General features: G+C 35.3%; 1 protein-coding gene across 1 annotated transcript; it reads left to right on the top strand.

Annotated features, from left to right (window-relative positions):
* The first annotated feature begins 4,878 nt into the window (after nt 1-4,878).
* On the top strand, nt 4,879-6,684 carry LOC110461926. Its single transcript, XM_021515662.1, has 3 exons — nt 4,879-5,648; nt 5,771-5,949; nt 6,111-6,684. Coding segments are annotated over exons 1-3 (645 nt in total). The 5' UTR covers nt 4,879-5,647; the 3' UTR covers nt 6,576-6,684.
* The last annotated feature ends 4,028 nt before the right edge of the window (nt 6,685-10,712 follow it).

Here is a 10,712-nt window from a genome sequence, read left to right as displayed (position 1 = left end):
CTTTGAAGTCGATTGTGGCTCCTCTGTAATCTTAAAAGGACATATATCAACCTAGTGATTGGACAGGGTTTGTTTACCTGAGACCAATCAGATAGCTAACCGCATGTCTTCAATTTTGATATGACATATTCCAGGGGTTCAGGAAGCGAAAGTAAGCGTAACCCCTGGATATCGACGTAAAGGTATGACAGTTATAACGCTATTTCTTGGACCAACAATATAGATAAGCTTCTTTTTTTTATTAACTATAACTACAGATGCAAGATCACGTAATATATAAATATATCGTTCTCCTGTGTTATCAACGAATACCAAACACTCCATATTCATTCATCGTTGTTTGCCACGCCTCACTTGCGATTACATTGTAGAAAGATGCTTTGAGGTTATCACACTACTGTTAAACATTATAGTCAAGTCAATTTTGTTTATTATAGTGTCATATAATTACATCGTACAAGTATATAGTTACACAGTATAAAAAAAATATAGCTACATGACAGGTATCAATCTTCTTAATGTGAAAATATATAGACAAAATATTATAATTTTGTTACGAACAGCTATAGTACGTGATATATTAATTAATTCAAAAAGAACTATCACAAGTTCCAATCCAGAGAGCAGGTGATTGGGACAGCCCCTACCTAACAAGCTCTCTGGATTTTGTACTTACATATTGTACACTAGAATAAATACAAGGTTTCTTTTACGTTTACTGCAATAAAAAATGTTGTCTTTAAAAAACATAACGTTAATGATAAATACAGAAATATAATATAGATATAATCATCTAGTTCTACCTTGTAGTGATATTTAGGTTTCCAAAGGTTGGGGAGTCCCCTACAAGCGAGGTCTGCTAAATGCACACTATTTAGTAATTTTATAATAGTATTTATAATATACTCACACAGCTATGTTGCATACAAAATCGTAACGAAGCTTGTCAGATATCTATACGTCTCAATGTTGAATGAAAGCTTATGTAATTACTTCCATTAATCAGATACGCTATCAGGAACACCGCTGGTGTCATACGGAGTCCAATCTGATAAGGTTCTGTATGGAATACCATTGGCATTTCAAGGTCAATTTGTAGAATGATCTACATTGTATACATTTTGTTTGTTAAACGGCTAGGACTAACAAATGCATTTCATTAGATAAAGTAAACCTTAATCTTGACGTTCTACTGCATTGAAGTATAATTTTAAAACATCTTTTAAAATTAATGTCACATTTACATAAAGCTGCAGCTCTACCTACTGTAACTATTTAAGCAATGAACTGTTTTTGTATGGTATTTATGATCTATTTGAATGACACAGCTTTGCAAGCGAACAACATAATACGCGCTAAACAGTTCAATACTTATTTTTACGTTTTCTCTGCCTCTTATGTTCTTTTTTAACTTATAATTTATAATTAAAATTAAAAATGCCCTCCTTATCGACAGTCCACACAATTTCGTTCAATAGTTTGAACAGCGTATTGTCGCGTGCTGATTGGCAAACAAAGTAGTACTTTGACATTTTAACAAACACTTAAAATTTATTCCACAATTTAGTATCAATACAATTGCGTATGATATGTCTATAGGGTGATTCCAGTTTTTCAATAGAAATCTGAGCTGAAAGTTAGATTTGAAATTGTTTCGATTTTCCCCCGGAACAAATTTCGCGCATGGATAAATACAGTGAACACCGTGAATGGGACCTTGACCTCCACGAGGGAGTTATTTTTGGAAGTTAATTCGAACTTTTCTCTTTGCTCATTTTGTGAAGAATCCAGGCGTGAATGTATTTGTTGATTGTATGGGAACCCGACAACAGTCGGTAGATTCTATAACAGCATCGTTATTTGACATGTCGTCTGAAACTGAGGAACCGTGGATCCGAGACGCGTGAAACTGATAGCGTTTGAAGTGAGTGATCTTGCGACGGAGCACAGGTTCGTTACAAATGTCTGAAATGACGAATGTTTATGTGTGCTGTGACTCATATCAGTAGGTCTGTAACATATGTGTCAGTAGGTCTATAGAATATGTGTATTTCAGACATTTATAACGAACCCCTGTTGATCAGTGCAGTGTAACAGACGATATTTCTGATAAATTGCATGAGCGTTAAAATTGTTTCCATTGCCGGCATTGGTGATTTCAACCGATGTGCATTTTGTACGATATTGCAGACCTTGGTCTTGTTTTCGTTGTAATAAAAGTGTTTTTTATTTTATCTTTTATTTTGTACATAAATTTACAATGACATTATCAAATCTCACAATGCCCAGCGATATTTCAGCAGCCGTCATGTTTATTTACATTGGATATTGTAGTTCCGGTCAGTGTTGTAATTAATACGCTAAGAATTGTGTCTCGTGCGGCATGGTAATTATGTCTCGTGCGGCATGGTATTTAAAGTCCCATCAACGACACAGCTTTCAAAGAGGCTATATAGTGACAATGCCATGCAATTGTAAATATAAGCATTTAAGCCCGACGAATATTCACTATCTGGCTTTTTGTCGCCAGTCAAAGTTTTTGCCGAGACGTATTATGTTATCGGGAGCGTCGGTCCATCCATCCGTCAACAATTTGGTTTCCGCATGACTTGCTTAGATATTTGATTTAACCTGGTAGTCATATACAATATACACAGGTTAAGGCTAAGATCGAAGGATTGCATACCCTTGATTTTTTAAGATGAAGGATTTCCAAGAAAAACAGTTATGGTAAAATAGAAGAAATCTGTATATAATTGAACATTTTTACTAGAGCTTTAAACAAATATATTCAGCCCATTTCAATTCATGTTTTTTCCTCTTACCAATTTCAAGAAATGATTACTCTTATCTCATTATTAGGGTTAAAATGTAGGTTCTCTGTGTAATTCTTTTAATAAAAGTTGTTTAAACAATTTTGTTGCATTAGCACATTACCTCAAGTATCATTTTTAGTGGTACAAAAATATCAGTGTTACAGTCGTATATGGACACTTAATCTTAAAATTAATGGAAAAGGGTCGGTTCAAAACGTTTGTTTCCTTTATCAAAACTTATACTTTTCTTCTTTGTTTACTACCTTACCTCAAACCTAACTGTCGGAACGCCTTCGTTCTTTTACTTTGTGGTTTTCTCTTCTAGGAAAGGCAAGCAGCAATACAAATACATGGTTGTAGACTATTTTGTAGACTATTTTGTTCAAACACGACAGAGGTCAAGATAACATATGGTAAGGATGAAATCGAGGAAATGATTGAATTTCAGCTAGCCTGTATCTCAGGCAGCAATTAATTTCACTGCTATAATCACAGAGAACACTCATTCTAGATACACCAGAGATAACGCCCACCTACGCCCTCTGCATCCCCTGCAAATATGTCATAGCAAATCGAAGGCTCAGTGTGCGCCACCTTGTCGATGAGCCAAGAAGACAACTTTTGATCCCTTGTTACAGAAGCTCGCTGTCGCGTAACGGTAGAATTCACGGGGTTTGAAGTCGGGTGTCGCTCCACTGTGATCTTCAAAAAGACAGGTATCAGCCTTGCGATTGGTAAGTTTTTTTTACCGAAGATAAATCAAATACCTCGCACCCTGCCCTCACTTTTGATATGAAATATTTCAGGGGTGCAGAGAGCGTAAGTGAGCGTAACCCATGGGTATCGAGGATTGGGCACACTTTGCTATTCTCTTGGCCGACATGGTACTGCTACCAATACATTGTTTTTCAGTTTTACTCACGACTTAACCGAAATAAATAGATGTCTGTATACCATATCGAGTAATATCATGATGTGAATAAACATGATATGGCAGCGTGAACCTAAATCAAGTCGGGTATGCATTGTATTTAAACACATGAACTACATTAGAAATAACACGTTGAATTCGGTTTTTTTCATTTTCATCATATCGCTTTATATGCTATTTTCATTCGTGTGTTAACTGAACATGAACAAAGATATTTACTTTAGTTATTTGCCAGCGCGTTATGTAAATTTATTGAAATTAAAACTACTGCAATGTTATATAATGATGTTAAAATTAGTTGTGGAAGGAAACTTGAGGAGGTAGAATATGTTTCTTACACCGTGATATTCATGAATCATAAATTTCACCAAATATTTTTCAAATACATACGAAATTAATAAAATCAGGAGCCCCTGAGCCCTCAAGAGATCTTGAGTTTTGTGCATTTGTTCCAAGTATTACCAAGTGATTACAAATATTCCTAAACATGCATGGAAAGACAAATATGCCATATGGAAATATTGGTTTGATTGCTTGTAGGTTTATATAAAAATAAAAAATAAATAAAAAATATTGATGAATTATAACTTTCGTACAAGTAGTTTTTATTTTACGTATTTTGAACAGACTTATTTTAAAGATTTTTTGTATTCAAAATGTTTTCTTTACCTTTGTCATATAAAGACCCATATGCATTTTACAAATCGCCATCTTTCTAAATCTTATCTCATACAATTTCAAACGAATGATAAGTATATCATATTCAGATACTTATCAAGATTACACTTGGACCCCTCAATGCAAATATATGATGGTTCACATTAGTGCCATGAGATTAGAAGTTCAAATGTCTTGTCAACACGTCCTTGAATAACCTTGGATGTTAATAGGACGTTAAACAAAATAAAACCAAACCAGCCTTGTCAACATTGAGTGTAAGTCAGTATACGGAAAAAGGACGACGTTAATAATAACAGGTTAAAACGAAATTACATAACACCGTTAAAGGTACTAAGTGTTCTATATCTTTATGGTTGCTTCTCACCTAGCCAACATTTGAAAAATACCCAGTGTCACCTGGCCAACATTTCAAACTTTACAACCTGAGTAAACCTCAGTTATAGTCTGTTTCAGATATACTAATCTCTATTATAATATTTCTATGTATACAGGTACAGGTAGATTTTAGGTAGGTAATACTGCTCACACTATTAAGTCTGTTTATCATGAATTTGAAAATATATCAGTCATTTTACCATGGCCAATGCACAAGTACAGGTCGACTTTTTAGAGAATGGTAGAGGTGGCTATTACCTACTTCATGCTGGCTACAAATTTTCTATACGGACAAGACGGGATAACCGTGTTTATTGGAGATGTGTTTTACGGCAGTGTCCAGCAACATTTATAACCCTGGATAACATCCCAGTTGTATTTGGGCACCAACATCACAACCATCCTCCTGATACTATTTCACTAGCAGCTGACTCATTCATTGTAAATGTCAAAAAGCGTTGTCGAGATGAAGTCAATGCTATCCCGGCAATATTTGAAGAGGAACTTGGCAATCTCCGTGACAGAGACTATGATGATGATGTTGAGGACATGATAAAAAAAATACCAACATTTGAAAGTTGCAAGTCCGCATTATACAGGAGTAGAGCTAAAGTGTTGCCAAAATTGCCACAACGACAGCAAGATATACAGCTGGACGACCTGTGGAAGGAAACGTCAGCTGGAGAGAGATTTTTATTGTCTGATGACACAAATCAACAAGGCCAGCGAATTATTATATTCGCTACTGATGACAATCTAAGAAAACTTTGTCAGGTAACAATCATGTACAGTGACGGAACATTTTATTCGTGTCCCGGATTGTTCAGCCAGTTATACACACTCCACGGTAGCGTCAGTGGAACTATGTTCCCTCTTGTGTTTGCACTGTTACCAAACAAAGCAGAACATACTTACATCAGGTTTTTCACCCTTTTGAGGGATGCTGTGCTTCAAATGAATTTGATGTTGGTACCAGAAGTAGCCATGTTGGACTTTGAAGTAGCTGCCCGAAACGCGATAAATGCTGTGTTCCCACTTACGACAGTGAAAGCCTGTTTTTTCCATTACACGCAATGCATTTGGAGAAAGACACAGGGATGTGGGTTAGCTGCGCGTTACAAACAGGACGATGAACTGAGAAAGTTGGTAAGTGTAATTATCTAACATTAGTCATAAAAGTTCCACCTTCCCGCTTTTCTCGAAAATTACATCAAATCTAAACAGATCGCAGCCTCTATAATAATTATATAGTTCAAATTCTTCTAATTTCAAAAATGTATTGCATGTATGTTTTCCATTCCGTAAAGGTAAGAAGAGCTGCTGTCCTACCCTTGGTTCCGACCCGACAAGTGGAAGACGTTTGGTTCAATGCTCTTGATGAAAATGAGGACAACAGCCCAGAGGTTACCCGTTTCAAGGACTATGTCACAGAAACGTGGGTGGAAGGACAGCAGCTGGACCTGTGGAACCACTATGACAACACAGGGCCTCGTACAACTAATCATGTAGAAGGATGGCACAGTAAAGTAAACAGGATGTGCAAGCATGCACACCCGAACATTTATGCGATTGTGAAGTTGCTCCAGAAATTACAGGCTGCTGACGAGGTTAGGATGATTCAACTGTCTGCTGGAGGAAAATCACGACCAAGAAAGAAGAAGTATCGACGTTTGGATGAGCGCCTTACTCAGCTCAAGGACAGGTTCCAGAACGGACATATTAATGTGAACACGTATGCTGATTCAGCATCCCACTTACTCCATTTAGACTGAGATAGTGTATGATATGGTCAACACGTGCATGTTGATTCAGCATCTCAAAAACTGTTTAGCTCAGGTCTTCAAGATTGACCCAAAATTTTAGTGCTTTATATATGTCATATTTATATGCATTAATTCTCTTTTAGAGGTACATGCATTTTTTTAAGCCATAATAGTTCTTGAAATATGTTTTTTTTATGTGCAATATGTTTTTGACTTTTTACAGATGTATCTCTCTTTGGATTAATATGCTTTTTATATAAGAATATGTTTTAGTGCCTTTAGTTCTTGAAATATGTATTTTTTATGTGCGATAGGTTTTTGACTTTTTACAGATGTATATCTCTTTGGATTAATATGCTTTTTATATAAGAATATGTTTTAGTGCCAAATATTGCTTTTAAATACTTTAAATACTTACGTATACTATATACCAGGGAATTTTCGCCCATTCAAATGTTCGGCCTTCGACCCTACAACTCTTTACTATTTATACTATGCTGTTTACAAATGTTCGCTGTAAAGATAAATTCGTCTTCATTATTAGGGGCGAAAAAAGGAGAAAATTATACTTCAGCCAGAATTTCCCGGTATATAGTAGTCGTTTTAGTCTTCTATAGTTATATCATGTACTCTGAAGGCAAATGGCACTGCGGCCTGTAACCATTATACCTTTATAATTCACGGATAACAGCATGGATACATCCTACGTTCGATGTCAATTGGTTTGGTATGTGTGTTTTACGTCCTATTGATAGCTCTGGTCATTCAAGGACGTGCCAGGTTTTGGTAGTGGAGGAAAACCGGAGTACACGGAGAAAAACAAGCGACTGCGATCAGGACTCGGCGATCCAGGGATGAATGGTTAGTGATCATAGATGTCAGATACCTAAACCACTTGGCCACAAACCTTGGCCCCAGATTCGATGTCAAATAAGCAAATTTCGAACAGTTATAATTCTTTTATATTTCTCTTCGATATAGAAATAAATGCTCATCGTCAAATCAACTATTTTGTCAAACATTGCTATCAATATACAATAAATTTGACTTCAAACGTGTGATCAAGTAATAGCGCGTACACGTCGACTGATTTCCATTAAAATCTATGCTAGTTATGTCGACCGTGTGTGTATCTCTTCTTGTCACTGATATAGGGCATGCAGGAGCAATCGTTTACATGTAAAATGCATTCTATTTATATTGTTTAGTAGCTCAGGTTACATGGAATTCCGTTTATGAACACATATGTAGTAATTTGTTTGATGTAAACTAGACTGTCAATAAAAAATATTGCTATATTAAAAGACGTTGAAAGTTGTTTGGTATAAATACCTTTTACCAGTATAGAGTGCAATGCATAGTCACAAATCTCTGGACATAACTTCGTTGCTACTATGAAAAGGGACACGAGGTCTACATTTGGACAAAGTAAATCCCTCACGGACCGACTGATGGATGGACGGAGTGTAGATTAACAGAATCCATCCCTGATGTGAGGTATGGATAAGGTTATTCAAACCCAAGGGATAAAATATTGAGCAGGAGACCCGAGGCTTTGCCGAGGGTCTTTTGCTCAATATTTTATCCCGAGGGTTTGAATAAACTTACCCTTACCTCACATCAGGGATGGATTCAATTTCTTGCTTATTACCTTAAACAGCTGCTCTTCTAGTAAAGTTGTAAAATGTCTGCACATTTCTCATTTGCATATGAAGCCCGGATGGCAATTGTTCGTGACGTCAATGACCCTGACTGACCCCAAAACGTCATAAAATGACGACACAAACAATAGCGTGACCCCGAAAGGTCACTATAATTCCCCTCGTCAGTCTGCGCGTGTAAGCGATCTAGACCCGTGGGTCGGATAGAATTTTCCAGCACCGGCAGAAATGCGGATATATCGGTCTAGTATGCAAGATATATTATTATCGCTGGTAATACCTTTGGGCGTGAAATAAACTAACCTTTACGACGCATGCCATCCTGATAAAACGCCTTATAAGTGTGAAAGCCCTTATGACGAAAGTGGCCTTACAGATTGCATTTTAAACATTCAACACTGGCATGCATGGATATGTGTCTATACCAGACATACAACGATTGTATATGCTACATAGAAAATTAAGTGTATTTACATATATAATAATGATGCATTGTAACAATTGTTCACTAAGTATGCTGGTTGTGGTATATTCAATTCATTTAAATGAATATCAATCACTTCGTAAGTTTAAAACAAATGTAAGTTCTAGATAACATTCCATTCTGGATAATTGTTATATAATAATCTGAAAAGGATTACAGAACAATGAACATAACAGCACATGGTGTTCAATATTTATCGACATTATGAAATTTTAACCCTGAACAGAATAAGTTAAATACTTTAATAATATTTGGTTGAATAGTAACTAGTCCTACTTTCTATCTATCGCCAGATTTATTCTATCTGTGGTATATGTATCGGACTGGCCATAGTTGGGATTATTGTCCTTGCTTTCCTCGCACCTATCACTGTCGAAAGAGACATATCAAAGGATAGGAAAAGAAAGCCAATATGCAGCAAATTCTTGTCTACTGCAAAACACTTCTGGATTTCGAGGTTACAGAAACTAATGGTTCCACTCACTTTGTATCATGGACTTTCTATGGGATTTCTTACTGGCGATTTTACCAAGGTAACCTTTTTTAGTGAGGGAAATATCCCATATACGTATCTGAGTATTAGAAGAATTCCCTTTCACCGAAAAAAATGACAAATCGAGGGAAAAGCGTTTAAATTACATTATCGTAGTAAACTGATACTATTTTCAATTTGTAGTAAGATCTCCAATTTATGAAGTACAATTGACAATTTAATGTTAATATCTATGCAGTCATGTTATTTAAAGATTAGCTCCAGCTGAATTTTGGCATTATTTTAGAGTTCATTATTACATAAGATAAGCATTATTATATGTATGCTTTTATCTGACGATTTTGGAGAGTTCTTGTGCTTACTGATGCGATGTGTACACAATATACAAAACAAATTCTGAAATTAAGCATGAATCACATCACTTAAATCTATCAAACGACAATTAACGACCAAGAAGAATAAAATAGCATTGTTAGCATGTCATAACAAGCTTTTCGATAAAACGTCTCACATTTTATTACGTCGTTTTAATTCATAATTCGATTACAAGTGTTTCAATTCGATTTCAAAGCTTCTCTTCAATCTGTACTGTAATAAGCCAATAAACTACTGCTGATGTCTTCATCAAAATGGTTCTTTAACTATCGGTGTACTTCCTGTGTTTATGATTAGAGAAAAGACATTTTTAATATGTCTTAGTTACCTGAGCGATTGATTCAAGACTAATCAGTGAACTGTTTTAAATGTCCCACCAAGAGTAAGACAATATATACTTAAGTCATATCCTAATCGGTTTTTAAAGCAATGTGAATGCAGCTTAATCTGAAACATCTTACACTGTGTCAAACGTTGTGTTGGTACTTATGTTGTTTATTACCTTTGCTTTGACATATCATTGAAGTCCTGTATTTTTCATGTGGTTAAATGCTATCTTTAAAATATTTCAAAACATAACATGTTGAATACTTTACCTATGTTAATCTTTTGTTAATGAACCATTTAGACTCCATTACATTCTCTAAAACCAACACCTCAGGAGGATAACATATTGTTGACATTGTTTTAAATTTTGTTTCTTACCTCAAATACGACTTAAACGTTGTTTTACTTTCATTAGATAAATATTATTTAATAGTAACTTTGAAAAGTACTTAAGCTTTAATATAATTTAAATTGTATTCCTAAATAACAAAATCTACCTACAACTTCAAATGATACATCATTGTGCATCCAGAATTCATTGTTTCGGAACAAATGACCATTAGGAAATATAAGTGATTTGGTTTCATCAGCATAGACATCTAGTTTCTAGCTGATGTGTTAATATGTTTGATATCGAACATATCTAAAGCCCTTCGACACTTCCAGAAAACATTTCTTAATCCTCAAAGATATGTTTAAATAAATTAAGTTGATCAAATAAACAGTAATCAGTTAATCATCCGTAAAAAGATCTATGATAAATTCAGATAAATATTCACATTTTGGCGACATTTGATGTGTTTATC

This window comes from Mizuhopecten yessoensis, unplaced genomic scaffold, assembly GCF_002113885.1.
Source record: "Mizuhopecten yessoensis strain PY_sf001 unplaced genomic scaffold, ASM211388v2 scaffold10707, whole genome shotgun sequence".
Taxonomy (NCBI): Eukaryota; Metazoa; Mollusca; class Bivalvia; order Pectinida; family Pectinidae; genus Mizuhopecten; species Mizuhopecten yessoensis.
Note: the sequence above shows the minus strand (reverse complement) of the source record. Positions and strands in the feature narration are given on the sequence as shown.